This window comes from Microcaecilia unicolor, chromosome 3 (genome assembly GCF_901765095.1).
Source record: "Microcaecilia unicolor chromosome 3, aMicUni1.1, whole genome shotgun sequence".
Lineage (NCBI taxonomy): Eukaryota > Metazoa > Chordata > Amphibia > Gymnophiona > Siphonopidae > Microcaecilia > Microcaecilia unicolor.
In genome coordinates this window covers 179,215,891-179,235,652 of record NC_044033.1, presented here as the reverse complement: position 1 = coordinate 179,235,652, position 19,762 = coordinate 179,215,891, and the positions used below count along the sequence as shown (strand labels likewise).

The 19,762-nt window shown below is 42.6% G+C and overlaps 1 protein-coding gene across 1 annotated transcript in view; it reads left to right on the top strand.

Moving 5' to 3' along the window:
* The window catches only part of LRP1 (LDL receptor related protein 1), a 612,781-nt gene that overhangs the window by 111,616 nt on the left and 481,403 nt on the right, over nt 1–19,762 (top strand). The window contains exon 2 of the mRNA XM_030196646.1: nt 15,749–15,871. Coding sequence (XP_030052506.1) covers nt 15,749–15,871 — 123 coding nt within the window. The remainder of the gene's footprint in view (nt 1–15,748; nt 15,872–19,762) is intronic.

Here is a 19,762-nt window from a genome sequence, read left to right as displayed (position 1 = left end):
TTGTACCTGAGGCAACGGAGGGCCTGAGTTCACAAAGGCTCCGATGATCAGAAGGAAACGTGGGCGATAGAGGCTATTAGTACTATACTAGTCCCCCTCCCCCCCCCCCCCCGTGATCACAGCCTATAAGTGCATGAAACGAGCTTGCCAACTCTGACCGCAAGTAGCTTTCAGACCAGAGCATTACCTGTTCCTCCCCAATGCTCAGTGGGCAGCGCACCAAACACTGGCACTGCTTCCACGGCAATCCTTACGCTAGCTCGGACCTGGCGTTAGAGTTTGCAGAGCATTGGGGAAGAACGGGGAGCCCTGTCCAGCATGCATTTGCATGCTTACAGGCCCCCCTAACCCTCCCCCCAACACCAAAATATTTCCCCTGGTGGCTCAGTGGTCAACCCTACCCCTGCCCACCCTGGTGGTCTAGTGCCCCCCCCCCCACCAAACAGTCCCCTGTACCTTTAGAAGTGGATGAGGGAGTAGCACTGAAAAGGGTGGTGCCCTGCTGTACCCGGTGCTGGATGGGGCTTCAATACCATATAAGAGAGTTTTCCCTTGTATGGTATTGAAGCGCATCCCAGGATGCACCTGACAGGGCGCCACCATTTTGAATGCTCACCCCAGGAGGAGGGGGACACCTGCTACCTGGTCTGTTTGACAAGTCCGGGCCTTCTTTTTTTTTTTTTGACAGCCTGGACCTGTCAAACAACTTCTGCAGTAGGATTGTGCCTTGTGCGCATGCCCAGGCACAGTCCTTCCATAGAAGTCCCCCATGCTATTAGTTTTGTTAATCGAGGCTTTAATTCTCTGCAATGTTCTGGTGCTAAATTTTCAGCACTGTTTTGGAACATTGCGGGGAATTTGATCATCGGTGTTAAAGAGCAGCAGCGAGTTCCCTGGATTGTCAGCCCCATGCTCTAACCACTAACTGGTCCTCCCCTCCTAGTACCAGCTTATAGGAGGGAACTTTTAAAAAAAAAAAATCCTTTCATTGGACTGTAAGCCTCCAAAATCTTCACAGAAAAGATATTTAGAAAAAGGAGTTAACTTTTACATAAAAGGGGCATTTTCAAAAGAACGTCTAAGTCAGAATTGGGATGTCCTGCTTTAACGTCCAGAAAAAAAAATGTCCATCTCATAGCAAGTTTTGAACAGGAAAGACATCCAGATTTCCCATTTGAAAATACGCGAGAAGGATGTCCTTACAGTGGAGACGTCCATTTTGAAACCATTTTACAAATGGACATGTTTAAATTATAAATGGTGGGTGGACCAGGCACAAGCAGTATTCTTATGAAAATGGCCACACAAAGTCCTTGCACAGCAGAGGAGTAGCCTAGTGGTTAGTGCAGTGGACTGTAAACCAAGGGACACAGGTTCAAATCCCCCTGTAACTTCTTTTTTTTTTTTGGTAAATGTGATCCATCTAGGAACAGAAAAATGCCTACTGTACCTGATTGTGCACCACTTCATTAGCCTTCAGAATTGCAGATGACTTTTTAAAAAAAATTTTTTATTAATGAATTTTAAATTTTACATTCATGTAATAACATAAATATACAGGATTCTAGAAATATCATTACTTAATCTATCATAAGAAAAACTATATTAATTATTTGTCCACAAATAGATCCAAGAACTAAGTAAATTAACTTCGAGTAAAATAAAAAGAAAAAAACAGAAGGGTTTCCTCAAAAAGTGCAGCCGATACATAGTATATCAAACAGAAAGTCTTATTCTACTCCCTAGTCGAGATAAGTTCTAGTAATTTGCTAAGCTCAAGGAATATATAATTGGAGGAATTTAATGAAACTACACACCTACAGGGATACATGAGAAGAAAAGTTCCACCTATACTAAGCAATCTTGATTTCAATTGTAAAAATTCCTTCCTTCTCTTTTGCGTATTCCTTGATAGGTCCGGAAACATTTGAATTCCTGCTCCTAGAAAATTATCTTTGATGTGGCTGAAAAACAATTTGAGTATATTATTACGATCCAATTTGAGGGCAAATGACACTACCATAGTGGTCCTTTCTGTTATAACCTTCAGTGACGACTCAAGAAATTCAGTTAGATTTAAATTTGGTAAAACAGGATTTTCTACATTTCGTATTCCAGAAATATACTGGATCCTAGTGATAGGTGGGATATTCTCAGGAGGGATATGCAAAATGTCCATAAGATATCTTTTAAACATTTCCAATGCAGATATTAGATGTCTTATATCTTTGGTAGAGTAAGTATTTTTCTGTTCCTGAAAGGAGCCCCAGGAAAAAAAAAATTATTTACAGATGGATTTCAAGCTGTGTTCCTTGGTTTACAATCCACTGCACTAACCACTAGGCTACTCCTCTGACCTGCTTTTTGCTGTTTTCAGAATGGCCATACTACTTGCAGTTGACACTTTCAGGGGAGAGCGAGGGGGTCAGCAACTACTGGGGGATTAAGGAGGGGTCATGCCTTAATTCCTCAAGTGGTCAGCTGCTCAATCAGAGCATCTTTTTGTAACTTGGGTGTGACTGAAACAGGTCTAGATAAAAATGTCCTTTTTAGATGGGACATTTCTTCCCGTTTGAAAATTGTTGCTTGATGTCCTACTTTTCTGTCCTCCCTAGTCCCACCCAAAACATGCCCACAACATGCCCCCTTGTTATTTAGACAAACAGCAGTATGAAATGGCAAAATTCTAACTTTCCAAAATTGGGATTTGGATGTTATAGCAGATGGACTTAAAATTTTTTGAGGTGTCCATCTGCTTTGAAAATGAGCACCATAGACTTCTGGAGAACAGCCAAACTCGTTAGAAGATTTCACTTTTTATTGAAATGCTCAGAAAGTCTCTGCAAAGGCTGGATCATAAATTAATAGCAACCGCATAGTTCTCCAAGCTAAAGCTAGCAAAAATTGAAAGCTTAATCATACCAGACCACTCTTCAGTCTGTGTTACACTGACTTTATATTAGAAACAAATAGAGTTTTTATATGGCCATTAAAACCAACCTTACACTTAATCAAAGAATTTCATAAATTTCATACACAATCATGGCAGGAGTAAATTGGATGATAATAATAATGGAAAGACAAATGACCCAAGCTCTCACAGGCAGCAAAAACTGTTAAGGAGACAAATCTCATATAGTGAGAATAGAAAGGCACTGATGCAAGAGCCATAAAATGATGGTAGAACAGACATATCTCAAATGACAGTGGCAACGAAGCAGAAAATGACAAAACACAGAAAGAGAAATCAATGGGCTTATTTACTAAGATGTGATAAGGTTTTACAGTTGATATGCAGCAGCTGTAAAACTTCCTTGGGTATTCCTGGCATGTATGGAGAATGATGTTAAATACGTGTGACTGCATTAAAATGCATGTTAGTGGCTCGGCTGATATCGTAGAGAGTAGTTAACTGTTCACCTTATCTGCTGCATAAGTAGCTAATGTGTGTTAAGATCATTCCGTGTTAGCTGTCAGATGGGCTGCCTGCTCCCCCCTTGCCCCCTACTGCGCCTAAACATGAAATCTTGGGTTAGGTGTTAAACATGGGGGTTTATTGAGTATTAAGGGGTTAATCAAGGAGTGGAGGACTAGCCTAATGGTTAGTGTAGTAGCCTGAGAACTGGGGGAACAGGTGAGGTTCCCACTTCAGCTTCTTGTGACCCTGGGCAAGTCACTCGACCCTCCATTGCCCCAGGTGCAAAATAAGTACCTGTATATAATATGTAAATCGCTTTGATTGTAACCACAGAAAGGCAGTATATCAAGTCCCATCCCCTTTCCCTTTCCTTAAAAAAGAACCACCTAGTTTTAAGTGATATTTTAGTCATTTATGTGTGTAAATGCACAATTCTGTAAGTGTGCACCAGTATTCGATGGTGCGTACTTTGTAGGTGGGCGGAGCATGGGTGGGGTGCACTTTACACGCATAGATTCTAGAAAACTATAGCTTACAAGCTAGAGGCTTGCTTGGGGATGGGGACAATGGGGAAACCCGTGGGTATTCAGGGTGTTGGTGACAAAACAGCCATTAATACCACTGAGATGGGAAGGGACGGACCCAAAGCAAAGGGGGGCAGGAGGAAATGGATCAGAAATGTATGGAGACAGAAGGGACCATATGATGTCCCCATGCACAGCTCAACTCACAGTATTATTGGCACTGATGATAGAGTTAAGAAATAATCAAGATAAGGGTATTTCAACTCTGACTATGCAGTTAGATTTTTTTGCAGCATTCGATCTGGTTAATTATAAGATCTTTCTTAACAGTTTGGCCCATTTCAGATAGTGTTGCAATGGTTAAAGGTTTATATATACAACATTGTACTTTACAGGTAGTTTGGAATAACTGTCATTCTGATTCTTGGCGTATGTTGCAGGGGTACCACAAGGCTCCTCGATCTCCCCAGTACTTTGAGTGGTTTGCAACAAGCACTTAAAACTTTTAAAATTAAGTACGTCTCGTATGCTGATATCTCCTGGCACACAGGAGCAAGAGAGAGACAGACCCTGGTGCTGCCTTGGCCCCCTTGGAGGCCGGGGAGGAACAGATACACTGATGCAGGGGGGCAGGGGGATGGTGGCGGCTTGAATGAACGAGGGGCTGTGGCGGCAGCTGTATCCCCAGTGGAGGGGGGTGGGCAGAGGCTGTCAAAGCAAGAGTTCATTTTCAGTTGTTGATGCTCATCTTTAAGACGTTATTCCCCCGGATTCTGTCTAGCATTACGCAAGTTGTGCGCACAAATCAAGTCGTATTCTGGATTTGCGCATGCAACTTAATTACTGAACAAGCCCATCAGCACTGATAATTGCCACTTAAGCAATTAGTGACACTAATTGCCATTAATTAGAATTTACCCTCAGAACTGTCTAAGCGTATTCTTTTTTTTTGTGTGTGTGTGTTTCATAAGTGTCTAATTGTTGTAACCTTTATTTCACTGCATTTAACAGATTTGGAAGACAACTAATAAAATAAAATCATATAGATGAAAAAGGCACATCTTTAAACCTAATGTATAGCTAAAATAAAAGCTCATAAATATTTTTGAGTAAAACACACTAAGGTCTATTTACTAAAGTGTGGTAAGATTTTTTTTTAGTTACGTAGGTTAGAATCTGTAATTGAAGCTCAGTAACTGGAAAACCTCCATGTTAATAGTTGGTGATGCTCCCAACATTTTGCCATGCAGTTCACATAAAGAAAAGTTCTTTATCTTGCATTAATGAATAGTAGATAATGTGTATTCTATAACTTGATGCAAGTAAGTTCTAAGTCGCATAGTTTAAAAGGGGGTGTGACTGTGGGCATGGAATGGGCGGGGCTTGGGCATTTCTAAAATCTATGCGCACTGTTATAGAATACACCTTGTCCGTGCGTAGTTTTACTTGTCGTAACTGCCTACAACTAAATTTAGTCCAAGGATGGGTGCTTGGCATATTCTATAAACCATCTGGAAATTTCGGCATATTCTATAAAGTATGCCTATAGAATAACGTATTTCATTTCAGCGCCGATTTTTTTTTTTTTAGGCATGATTTATAGAATCTAGTCCTTTATGCTCTTGCACACAAGTACTTTTCGGATTCAGTTGTACTGTACTTGGCCACCAGAGCACTTGCTCTGCAAAGGAAATTAGGACTCTTGTTACCATCTAATACTGTGTCTTAAATTATATATGAGAAAGAAATCTATTGTGGGTTGTGTTTCTGATATCTGGAATAGATTACCTTGTAATGTAAGATGAATAACATGTTACCTGGTATTCGGGAAACAGGTGAAAACTTGATCTCTATTTGTTAAATAGTTAGAGTCAGGTATACAAATAAAGGAGCACATACGAGTTTATCTTGTTGGGCAGACTGGATGGACCATACAAGTCTTTATCTACCGTCGTCTACTATATTGCTGTGTTACTATGTTACTGTGTTATGTAAGTTATGTTTTTTGTGTTGAATTAATGCACTGGTGATTTTGTAATTCATGGGACTATTCCCATTGTCTTTTCTATTTCCATTGTGCTCCACTTTAAGCCATATCCAGGTTAGGCAGAATATGAATATCTATATTAGATTAGAAACTTGAAACATAAACACTTCAGCCAAAAAAAATGCATATTTAATAAAGTATTGCCTATTACATTTTTAACCAGTTATAGGATACATTTGGTTGAATTTACAAATCTTTTAAATGCAGGTTGAGTATGGCGATGGGAAAGAACTGTGGGGATAGTGATGGGACGGTACCAATATGATGGGTATGGGGTGGGGATGGAAGAAAATTGACTAGGGATGGTGAGGATATGGTAGATGTATTATGGGGTAGGGATATAAAAATTGGCTGGGAATGGGGACGTGATTACATCCCCATACACACCTCCATTACATGCCTTATTGTACAATCTAGGAATGTGCAAATTACACCAGCTCTATGACTTTTGTAGGTAATCACTTCTTAAATATAAACAATCCATGATCTCTTGGTTAATAAACCCCCTCTAACCAAACATCATCTCTTAACCTTTATCACCATCAAAAATATGAAAGCCATATCTTTGCAACTTGCTTCTCACAGGTCTCCCACTTAGCTATCGCTCTCCTCTTCAATTTGTTCAAAATTCTGCTGCACGACTAATATTCCGCCAGTGTCGTTATGCTGATATTAGCCCTCTCCTCAAGTCACTTCACTGGCTTCCTATCCGTTTCCTCATACAGTTCAAACTCCTCTTATTTACCTATAAGTGCATTCACTCTGCAGCTCCTCAGTACCTCTCCACTCTCATCTCTTCCTACATTCCTCCCTGGGAACTCCGTTCACTGGGTAAATCTCTTTTATCTGCACCCTTCTCCTCCACTGCTAACTCCAGACTCCGTTCCTTTTATCTTGCTGCACCATATGCCTGGAATAGACTTCCTGAGCCGGTACGTCAAGCTCCATCTCTGGCCGCCTTCAAATCTAAGCTATAAGCCCACCTTTTTGATGCTGCTTTTAACTCCTAACCCTTATTCATTTGTTCAGAACCCTTATTTTATCATCCTTACTTTAATATTCCCTTATCTCTTGTTTGTCCTGTTTTTTCCTAATTAGATCGTAAGCTCTGTCGAGCAGGGACTGTCTCTTCATGTTCAAGTGTACAGCACTGCGTACATCTAGTAGCGCTTTAGAAATGATAAGTAGTAGTAGTAGTAATATCTTCACTACCCCATGAATTAGTTATATTCTTTCACAGATGAACATCGGGTGGCAGTGAACTACTTGGGGGAGGGGGGGGGGGGTCCACAGAAAAAGCATGGTCTCATGTTCATTCCAGGCAGGCCACAGCTTTAGTAGGAAATATCCATTTGATAGGCATGGAGCTGTCATACTGGAACATAACAAACTATGCTCTCGCTATTTAAACCAGTTCAGGCCCATGCAATGCGTAAAAACCAGAATTACTACCTTTAAAGTACTTGCCTCCACAAGGAGCCAGTGTAATTGTTTCAATGAGAGATCATGCTTTCCCTTTTTTGAAAGTCCAAATATAATCTGTGCAGCTGTACTCTGTACAGTTTGAAGTCATGTTAACATCTTTCCTGGAAGGCCTACTGGGGCCAAATTCCAATAATTCTGTCTAGCTGTCAAAAGAGCCTGAGACACATTCCTCCAAATCTGTTTATAATAAATATGGCCTCAGCTGCTGTAGTGTTAATAAGAACACAAGAATAGCCATACTGGGTTAGACCAATGGTCCATATAGCCCGAGTATCCTGTTTTCAGCAGTGGCCAATCCAGGTGACAAGTACCTGGCAGAAACCCAAATAGTAGCAAGATTCCATGCTCCCAATCCCAGGGCAAGCATTGGCTTCCCCATTTCCCCAGCAGACTATGGACTTTTCCTCCAGGAACTTGTCCAAACCTTTTTTTAAACCCAGATACACGAACTTCCAGCAGGGAGCTCCAGAGCTTAACTATTTGTTGAGTGAAAAAATTCTTATTTCTTTTAAATATGTTTCCATGTAACTTCATTGAGTGTCTCCTAGTCTTTGTACTTTTTGAAAGAGAAAAAAATCGATTCACTTCTACTTGTTCTACACCAGTCAGGATTATGTAGACCTTAATCATATCTTCCCTCAACCATGTCTTTTCCAAACTGAAGAGCCCTAACCTCCTTAGCCTTTCCTCATACGAGAGGAGTTCCATCTTCTTTCTCATTTTGGTCGCTCTTCTTTGAGCCTTTTCTAATTCCGCTGGTCAGACGTATTTATTTTATTTTCAGCACTTGATATACTGCAAATGATCCCTGTGGCAACTATGCGATTTACACTTTCTATTACAGATACTTTGTACTGTATTTAATGGGCTTACAATCTAAGTTATATATTGTACCTGAGGCAATGGAAGGCTAAGTGACTTGTCCATAGTCACACAGAGCTGCAGAGGGATTTGAACCCTGTTCCCCAAGATCTTAACTCACTGCCGACCCTCAGGCAGCAACAGAAATTGAACCCGGTTCCCCAGATCCACAACCCCCTACACTAACCATTAGGCCACTCTTCCACTCCAATATTTGGATTCAATGTTGGGTTTTTGTTCATATAAGTCCCCAGGTTTCTCATCTTTGAGACAGCTGGGAGATGTTTCGTCTCCTAGAGTTAACTGAATACCTGTTGGATCAGCTTTGCCTATCCGCAGATCCTCTGACTTGCTCAAGTCCTGCTTAAGCTTATATTGCATAAACCAGTCAAGTATCTGAGACAGTGATTATTCTGATGGCTCCAATTCTTTTCTCCATTCCTCTTAATAGGTAACCAAATATGATCAACATACACGTGAAAGCAGAGGCTTAACCCATACGTCATCGAACAAAGTGATTGCATATTCAAATGGGAACAAAAGTAACCTTTGAGACATTGCACATGAAAGGGGTCTGTGCTTAGAACAAAACTCAACTTGCCTAGCCTAACCTGTTGAGCTGTGTCACAGAGAAAAGAGGAACCCCATTTTAGCACTGTACCATCCAAACCTATGCCCCTCAGCCCGTAAGCAGATAGTAATCAATTGCATCAAAGGCTGAGGAAATATCGAACAGTTCTAAGATTGGTGAATCTCCTTAGCCACATGGTGATGTATTGTCTAGTTGTTGATATGCTTTCTGTGCTTTGCACCACTTGAAATCCTTACTATCATACATCTTGAAAACCAAAGTATGATACAAAGTAATTTAAGTAGGACAGAACTACCCTTTTTATAACTTTTTCCCAAATAGGGATGGTGGGAAATTCTCATAGTTCTTAACATTCCCAGGAAAAAGGGTGGTTGACTTTAACAGTGACCAAGTAACTCTCTTTAAAGCATTAGGAAAAGTGCCTTCATTTACCACTCTGTACCCCATATCCCTTCTAGCTAGTTGAACTAAAGAGGCAAGATCACACGTGTGGAAATATGGCTGCTCATGCTCTAGCTCAGAACATGTGGGTCATGTAAAAGTACACATCTTGTCACCGCATGTAACACCTGGAATATTTTATCAAAGCCCTTTTATGCATGTAAAAAGGCCTTTACATGCAAAAATCTTGATTAAAATTACCTCCAACAAGTCTCTTCACACAGTGGAAAGATCTACATTTGGTAGAAATGCTCTGGTGAAGATAGTTGCCTAAGGCGGTGTCAGATTTTTCACCTTTAACCAGTCGTTCTTCCAACATTTCCCCCCAAATTACTTGTCCACAAAGGTGAACATGCCTTGCACAGTTGAGATTCCAACAGAGCCATAGCCTTGTACCTGGAGTAAACTAAAGCCTTTAGGAAGTCCTGTGTTTCGCTTCTGTTTATTTCAAAATTTATATTCTGCTCAGTCTACAATTTGATCCCAATAAACCTGGCACTGCCATTATTACTAAGCACACACTGATTGGCTAGCAGTTTGTATCTGTCTTATGCCCAAGTGGGTTGGTCTCTGTAAGGGCTTGTCAAGGCCTGTAGTCTCATAGCCATGCTGCTGCTAGAGGTACAGTTGAAGTCAGTCTCTTGAAGAGAACTGCAAGTCTGTGATGTGAATATGTAGACTGAATTCCACACCCCATTACTGTCTAGACCAGGGGTGGGCAACCAGGAGATTGATTTTTATACAATGGAAGCAGCACATTCAAATCAGTTTTATGCATATTCATTGTGGACATCTTGAAAACCAAACTGGGTTGTGGCCCTCCAAGACCACGGTTGCCCTCCCCAGGTCTAGATAAAACCCCATTTTAGAACATATAAACTGGAACTGATACGTCCAGGTTAGGATGTGTACAATTCAGATAGTAAAGGATCTCTAAAATACATACAGGCAAATACACGTGCACTTCTGCAAGTGGAAGCAGCCGTTTTACAAAGATACAGGTTGGGAAAGTAGACCAGAGGACCTCGGTCGCTTACACATGCAAGTTCGTGTTTTTACCATTTACATGTGTAAATGACATTTGTATGCCTGCCATTTTGCAAACCTACATATATACATTCTGCTAATTAACATCAGAGGTTATAATTCTTATTTTCATTTTGGAGGGGGAAATAAGAAAAAAGGGGATTAAGGGGAGACCTCCCTTAAATTCCTTCTGTCAAGGGCTGGCCCATAGGAGCTCTTATTTTATTTATTAGGATTTATTTACTGCCTTTTTGAAGGAAGTCACTCAAGGTGGTGTGCAGCAAGAATAAGCCTCATATAAGCAATAGACAGTTACAGCTGGAAACATATTCAAATAACACTACAAGATATGGCATAGTATATATTACATTACAATGTCGACACAATACACAACTAATTAAAGTGGCTTCACTATGTTTGGCCCAGTCCAACAGACTGAAAGAACAATTGACGCTAGCGACACCGTTTCATAAGGCGGTCCGATATCAGAAGATCTTTGGCTTCCTATTCCCTGTACTTGGAGTTACAATATGGAAGTCTCTACCTATTGCCATCAGAACAGATATCTACCTTAGCTTCCGGAAGAGGCTAGAAACCTTTCTCTTCCCCAAGTCTCTTTCATAACAATCATTACAATGCCTGACTCTTCATATTATTCATCTGATTTTCTTATAAGGTTCTTTTGTCTCATGGATACATTTTAACAGTTTCTGCTTTGTCACACCTATTATGTAAACCGTAGTGAACCCTGGTAAGGGGATTTTAGCAGTATACAAGACCTGATTTGATTTGAGTATATAAAGTGAGGCAAAATTACAAGCTTACATAGTAACATAGTAGATGATGGCAGAAAAAGACCTGCACGGTCCATCCAGTCTGCCCAACAAGACAAACATATGTGTAAACCTTACCTTGATTTGTACCTGCCTTGTTCAGGGCACAGACCGTACAAGACTGTGCAGCAGTACTTCCCGCCTCCCAACCACCAGTCCCACCACCGGCCCCGGCACAGACCGTACAAGTCTGCCCTCCACCATCCTCGCCTCCCAACCACCAACCCCTCTTCCCCCCCACCTGCTCCGCCACCCAATTTCGGCTAAGCTTCTGAGGTGCAAGGGAGCAGCTGTAAATCCTGATGTTGACATACTGGAACCATAAAAGGCATCTCTGTAGGTACTTGAGCACCCTCAATATTGAACAAACTCGTAGGCAGGACAGGAAGGAAAGAAGGCTCTAGGGTTGGCCTTGAGCTGCTGGCGATTTACAGGAGTAAAGTTTTAAAAGGTATATGGGGGAGGGGGAGAGGAGGATGTTTCAGTGAAAATTTCATGCCCATACAATTTGGACTCAGGCCCAGGGCCGCCGAGAGACTGAGCTGGGCCTGGGCTGCCGCTGGGCCCGGGGTAGAATTGTCATCGCTGCCGTCGTCCCCCAAAAAATCATCATCGCCACCGCCCCCCCCCCCCCCCCCACCCGCTCGAAGTACCTTGGTTGGCCCTGCCAGCTGCAGGCAGCGTGGCTCCTTCCTCTGCCCAGCATTACCTGCCCCTGTGGCTGCTTTCCTCAGGTCGCACATGCTCAGTCTCAAAATTGAGCATGCACGGCCTGAGGGCCCAGCAGCTGCTCGGCAGGCAATGCAAGGGGGGCCTGGCGCCGGAGTTTTCTCTCTCCTGTTCCTGTTGGGACAAGAACACCTGGGCCCTGTCAGGAGCCGGAAAGAGAGAGAGAGACCCCTGGAGGCCCGGGGAAGTTTGCTCCCCCCCTGCCCCCCCTTGGTGGTTGTGCTCAGGCCTACTCAAAATTGACTTCCTTGGCTATGCCCCTTGTGGCAGGTATAGATGGGCAGCCTGGATAGTATCTAAGGGTGGTCTTTATCTGCTATCCTTTTTCTGTTTCAGTAGTCTGGTGGACAAATCTGTGATATTACTGCCTTCTTCAGGCTGTGATTCTGTGTCTTAAAAGATCTACATTATCATCCATAATCAAAAGCAAAATTTCACATTTTTTAAAAAAGTGCATTTACCATTGTGACTTTGAGAGCTGGGTAATTTGGTTCTTGCACGAAACTAGGTTTTGATCATATATCTTGAGAGAGCACCAGGAAATGTGATTCATCCTATTTAGTTCAGTGCATATCAGGAGATTAGAAAGGTCATTTTTCTTCTCCATAACTGCTTCCTCCAAAATTGCTACAGGTGCACTTGATGAGAACTGAAGCTTTATCTACCCACCCCAGTAATAATCTTGATTTGACTTGTTAAATAGAGACTGTTATTCATCTCACCAAATTAGAACATAAATAGCCAAGAAAAAATAAATTAAAAACAGTTGAAAGCACTCTAAAACGGATGCAATTCCTATTTCTGTAAACTGGGACAGTGTAAGGTTAAGAGGCATCCTAGGCAAACCTTCAGGTTTGTATCCTAGTCAATTAATTCTTGGTCCCTCCTTCCCCAAGATTGTGCTAATTTAAAGTCAACAACGGTGATCATCTCAACACCACTTCTTCAGGATAATCCTGTAAAAATGCATAATTGAGAATCATATGTTTAATTGTTAAATTTTTCAAATTGCCCGAAATGCAAATTTGCTGTGCCTTCCTTTGGGTAAATGTAGGGCTGAGGGTTCTTTGAGATTGTGTGACTGTTGAGATCTATTGTTTGCTGCTGTAGGCACTGTTTCTTTCTCTATAATATAACCAAAATTCGTCCTTTCCTTTCTGAGCACACTACCAGAACCCTTAATCACCTCTTGCTTAGACTATTGCAACTTGCTTCTCACAGGTCTCCCACTTAGCCATCTCTCTCCTCTTCACAATCTGTTCAAAATTCTGCTACATGACTTATATTCCTCCAGTGTCGCTATGTTCATATTAGCCCTGTCCTCAGATCACTTCATTGGTTCCCTATCCATTTCTGCATAGTTAAAACTCCTCTTATTGACTTCCAAGTGCATTCACTCTGCAGTTCCTCGGTACCTCTCCACTCTTATCTCTCCTTACACTGCTCCCCGGGAACTCCGTTCACTGGGTAAATCTCTCTTATCTTCACCCTTCTCCTCCACCGCTAACTCCAGACTCCGTTCCTTTTATCTTGTTGCACCATATACCAGGAATAAACTTCCTAAGCCGGTACGTCAAGCTCCATCTTTGGCCATCTTCAAATCTTCACCTTTTTGATGCTGCTTTTAACTCCTAACCCTTACTCACTTGTTCAGTACCTATCATTCCCACTTTAGTAATTCCCTTATCTCTTATTTGTCCTGTTTGTCTGTCCTAATTAGATTGTAATTTCTGTCCAGCAGGGACTGTCTCTTTATATCCAGTGTACAGTGCTGTGTATGTCTAGTAGCGCTATAGAAATGATAAGTGGTAATATACTCTGCTTAGTGGTTAAGCCAGCCCTGTTTATAAAACTCAATATGTTTTCTCTCTTGGGCCCAGATGCTCAAAACTCCGGCGCTGTGCTGAACAGCGCCAGAGAAATAGCACCAGAACAGCACTATAGAACAACTCCCTATTGCTCAATGCTAATGAGATTCAAATATAGGTGCGTTATATCATTGATAATTAGGAAGTTGTTTGGAAGGAGGGTGCCTGGCGCATGCGCTCAGGAGTTGAGGAAGAGGTGCCAGTTGCCCAGCTTCGAGCTACACAATTTGGGTAAGGCAAGCTTCAATTTCCTGCCAGGACATTGCAAGCAGACCTCCAGCCAAAGCAATTGCCATTAATGCTTTGGATGGGGTGGGGGGGGGGGGGGGGGGAGAATCAGTGAAACAGTGAGGCTCTTTCAATCGATCTCAGGTGGGGGGGTTGAGGTAAACAAGGTCGTTTAAAAAAAATTTCAGAGCCAGGAATAAACTTGAAGTTAGACTTACTGAAGCAATAAAGACTCCTGTTTTTTGCACACAGTTTTGGTGAGAGTGATGGGGAAAATGATCTTCTCCTGACTCTCAGACACCCTAATGCCAGCTCTGAGCTGGTGCAGAATTTTGCAGTAGCAGGGCACCCTTGTTATCTACACTGTTCACTGAGCATAGGAGGGAATAGGAAATTCCCTCATTTGCATGCTAATTGCCCTATTTTTCAGTGCTTATGTTTATAAGTGTGTAAGTATTGTCATATTGGGACAGAAGGTCCATCAAGTCCAGCATCCTGTTTCCAACAGTGGCCAATCCAGATCACAAGTACCTGGCAAGATCTCAAAACAGTACAATACATTTTATGCTGCTTATCCTAGAAGTAAGCTGTGGATTTTCCCCAAGTCCATTTTAATAGCATTTCTATGGACTTTTCCTTTAGGGAAGCCATCCAAACCTTTTTAAAACCCTGCTATGCTAACTGCTTTTGCTACATTCTCTGGCAACGAATTCCAGAGTTTAATTACACGTTGAGTGAATACAAATTTTCTCCAGTTCGTTTTATTTATTACTTTGTAGCTTCATTGCATGCCCCCTAGTCCTAGTATTTTTGGAAAGAGTAAACAAGTGATTCATGTCTACCCTTTCCACTTCACTCATTATTTTATAGACCTCTATCATGTCTCCCGTCAGCCGTCTTTTCTCCAAGCTGAAGAGCCCTAGCTGCTTTAGCCTCGCTCATAGGGAAGTCGTCCCATCCCACGTCGTTTTCCTCTGATCATAGTGCACTTTCAAATGTGGGTGCTAGTCCGACGTTAATGTTCTCTAGCGCCTGCATTTTCTTCTGAGCATCGGGGCCCTTAGCTCCTTTATAGGTGATATCAAAAGTGGTGGGGATATGCTGAAGTTAAGTTCACGGGCTGGCTGATTTTTTTCGTGCTATGTATTTCAACCGAGGAATTTCTCTCACCACCTATCATGCGAAAATATGTCTGTGTCACACACAGACACATCCTCCCCTTATGGAAGCTGCTGATGTATGTGTTAGGGCTGAGTCTTGTTCAATTATGTCAGCTGGTCTGTGGAAGCATTTAGCACAGCACTGGATTTCAGCTCTGCTCCTGTTAAACAATTCCTTGTTCTGTTTGTAACGCTGCCATTAGTTCAGGCACATGTCGGTAGTACATGAAGCGTATTTTGTTTTAAAGAAAATACCATTTTGGGGGTCAGGTTGAACGAGGGGGAGGGACGAACAGGTGGGAGAAAATGATGATGCTTAAAACTGTTTTTGTTCTTAATTATTAAATCAGACAGATTTGTTAATTATTAAAAAAAAAAAGATGTAAAGCTAAATCAAATAATGTTCTTACAGCTGTTCTTTTTCTTTTGCCACTTTGCCAGTTCAGGTTTTTGGACATGCCACCATGTATTCATTTTGCCATCATGTTGTATTACATCCTGTAAGATGGTTCATTTTTCTTTCCTTTTTCTTATAGTGCCTAAGTCGTGTAGCCCTAAACATTTTACCTGTAGGGATCAGCTAACATGCATATCAAAGGGCTGGAGGTGTGATGGTGAGAAGGACTGCCCAGATGGTTCTGATGAATCCCCTGACATATGTGAGTTCAATTCCCATCTTCTTTTATTTTTTTTCCTTTCGTTAAGTTTTCATTGCCAGGCTTATTTATTTACTTGTCTTGAGATTGTATACTACCCTTTCTACATAATGAATCAAGACAGTTTACATTGCTGCCTCAGTTTAAACAAGCCAAATAAAAAGAAAAATGTAAACATAATAAAAGTAAAAGAAGCCACATTACAAACTAAAACAAACTGAAGAGGCCAGTGCTGCCTCAGACTTGGATCAAGAGACTGAATCAAGTAGATAAAAAGTCCTTTGAATCTCTTGGCTTGGATTCCATTATACCCCGTACAGCACACAGCTCTGTTCGGAATGCAGATGGTGGTGACTGGAACCTTGTGCTGGCAAGGAGGGCGGGTTGGGTTGTTTTTTTGGTTCTCGGTGTATCAGGGGATATCTTTTTTGCCTCAGATGAGTAAACTTGAAACCCTGAACATGTGTAAGGGGCAGTGTGTACAAGCATGTGACAGCTATTCTACTGCCACTTTCTAAGATTCCAAGTAGGGCCGACTTAACCATTAAAGAGTCTGGGCAGTTGCCGTCTAGAGCAATAGCTTCTAGGGCAGAAGTGGGTAACCTTGGTCTTCAGGGACGGCAACCCAGTTGGGTTTTCTGGATTTCCCCAATGAAAGCGCATGAGATCTGTTTGCATACAACGGAGGCACTGGATGCAAATAGAATGCATGCATATTCATTGAGGAAATCCTGAAAACCCGACTGGGTTGCGGCCCTTGAGGATCGAGGTTGTCCACCCCTGTTTTAGGGAGAGAGCAGTTTCAGATAACTCGTGTGTATGTGAAACAACATTTTTAATATCTGTTATAGTATCCAAGTAACAGTTTTTACAGGATAAGTCTGAGAGAGGAGGTGTTGGGCTGATCATGAATTGGAGTTTAATGAGGGGAGGAGCTAGGGGACCTCAGAATTAACAGAGGAAAAGCCTGAAGGTTCGACTAGGATACGTGGAGGGGCATAATCGAATGAAAACGTCTATCTCCATGGGCGTTTATCTCCGAGAATGGGTCCGTGAAGGGGCGGACCGAACCGTATTTTCGCAAAAAATAGACGTCAATGTTTTATTCGACAATTTGTGAGCTGGGCGTTTTTGTTTTTCAGCGATAATGGAAAATGAAAGCGCCCAGCTCAAAAACGAATAAATGCAAGGCATTTGTTCGTGGGAGGGGCCAGGATTCTAGTACAGTGGTCCCCCTCACATGCCAGGACACCAACCGGGCACCCTAGGGGGCACTTTTACAAAAACAAAAAAAAAGGTAAAAGAGCTCCCAGGTGCATAGCACCCTTCCCTTGTGTGTTGAGCCCCCCAAATCCCCCTCAAAACCCACTGCCCACAAGTCTACACCATTACTATAGCCCTAAGGGGTGAAGGGGGGCACCTACATGTGGGTACAGTGGGTTTGGGGGGTTGGACGACTAATAAGCATTAAGCAGCACAATTGTTACAGGTAGGGGGGGATGGGCCTGGGTCCACCTGCCTGAAGTCCACTGCACCCCCTAACAGCTGCTCCAGGGACCTGCATACTACTGCCAGGGAGGTGGGTATGACATTTGATGGTGAAAATAAAAAGTTGTGAAACATCATTTTTTTGTGGTGGGAGGGGGTTAGTGACCACTGGGGGAGTCAGGGGAGGTCATCCCCGATTCCCTCTGGGGGTAATCTGGTCATTTAGGGGACTTTTTGGGGCCTTATTCGTGAAAAAACAGGGTCCAGGAAAAGTGCCCTAAATTCTAGCTACAAACGCATACTTTTTTTCCATTATCGGCGAAAGGCGCCCATCTCTGTTCGGGTGATAACCATGCCCCAGTCCCGCCTTCACCACGCCTCCGACACGCCCCCGTCAACTTTGTACGCTTCCACGATGGAGTGCAGTTGAAAACGTCAAAGTTCGGCTTTCGATTATACCGCGTTATTCGTTTTTGTGAGATAAACGTCCATCTCCCGATTTAGGTCGGAACTTTGGCGTTTTTCTCGTTCGATTATAAGCAGGATAATCACATAACACCAGCCCCGATTACAGTTATTATTTATTTATTATTCATCGCATTTGTACCCCACATTATCCCATCTTTTTGCAGGCTCAATGTGGCTTATAGAGTAAGATTATGATAGAGTCAAGACATGGTTTAAATACAGTTGATCATAAGCTGAGGTAGAAGAGGATTTAGTTGGGTGGATGTTGGGTAGGTTGTATGAGAAGTGTTTTAGGTGTGTTTGGGTGTATTGGGGGATGATTTGTATCATTGAGGGTGACTTTTGTAAGCTTTGTTGAAGAGGTGTATTTTCAGAGCTTTGCGGAAGCTGGTTAGATTGTTCATTGTTTTCAGGGTCTTGGGTAGCGCATTCCAAAACTGTGTGCTTTTGTAGTTCAGCGTGTCAGTCCCCTTCCTTCATACCCTCTTGCTCCAAAGGACTCCTTGTAGCTTTGTCCTTGAGGGCAGGTGTTTCTTTTGGACTCCCACCAGTTTAATGATAGCTAAGGAGCTAAGCAGGGATGGATGGCACTGTTCTTTCAAGTTGGAAACTGTACTTACTAAACCAGATAGATGGGTAAAAGCATCAGCCCCTATTCCCCTCGCCTCACACCCCCACACACTTTTGATGCAGTACTCGGTATCTTCTTAAAGTTGACATGATTTAGAAAAACAGCTTTTCACAAATATTGCTGAAGATCTCCAAGTGACCTTGCTAGCATCTTTAGATCGTGTAAATATAAAGGCATCTGGTAAAGACAGCTTGACTTAGGCACTGATGCAGTGAGCTTGCATTAGAGCTGTGTGCTGACACTTAGTGCATGGCTATAATGCAAGCCTAAAATAACATTTTAGCTCCACGATGCAATCAGCCAATGGGATGCAAATTAATGCTGCGTTAAAAAGTACGCACTGTCAGAAAAAGCAGAGCACACTACTGTAGCAGTAATATGCACCTGTTTGCTGCAGACATTTCTCTTCCTGTCAATTTGAGAGCGGGAATTGGAAGGGAAATATTAGAAAACAAAATCCTGCTGGACTTCTGGATCCTCAAATCCCCCAACAGACTCCCAAAACATCCATGGTGGTCTCCTTCCACCCCAACCTAAATTGCCACCCCCACCCCCCAAGATGACCCTCCCATTCTCAGATTCTCCACCTCCCAAGACCAAAGTGGTGGCCTAGTGGACTTTGACCCCCCCTCTTTCCCACAATGCACCTGAAAGATGGGAGGCAGGACCAATTCCCACTTGCTTCTGCCCCACTCTGCCTTCTTGCAAAATAGTGGTCCAATTTGCTGTTTTTTGGCAGACTCCACCTTGAGTCTGTTAGATAAGGCAAAAAAGCCTTTATTTGTTAAACTGACCCCACACTGTGCATTTTGCAAGATGGTGGCACAGTAACAGGAGCAACTAGGCATTGGTGGAAGATGTAATGGGGCAGTTTAACTAGAGTAGCAAATCACCTGAACTGAATGGTATACGTCTCAGAGTTGTGATAGAACCAGTGGTGTGCTGGAGCGGGCTCTCACTGGCTCGCGAGAGCCGTTTGTTAAATTTTTAAGAATTTTGGGAGCCGGTTGTTAAAGTAGGCCTCCCCATGGCTACTTTAACAACTGACTCCCAAAATGTGGGCTTGGGCCCCCTCCTGAATTCTCTTTTACTTTGCTGACAGTGATGCTGGCCCCACCAGCCAAGTAAATAGACTGCTGCTCCTGCTCCTTGTTTCTGACTCTGAGCATCAGGATGGGACTTTTCATACAAGCGCAAGAAGGTTCCATCATGCTGCTCAGAGCCAGAAACAAGCAGCAGAGAATGGTGGCAGTTCATTTATTGGCTGGTAGGGCTCGGCAAAGGTATGCCTAGCTTGCCCGCACAAG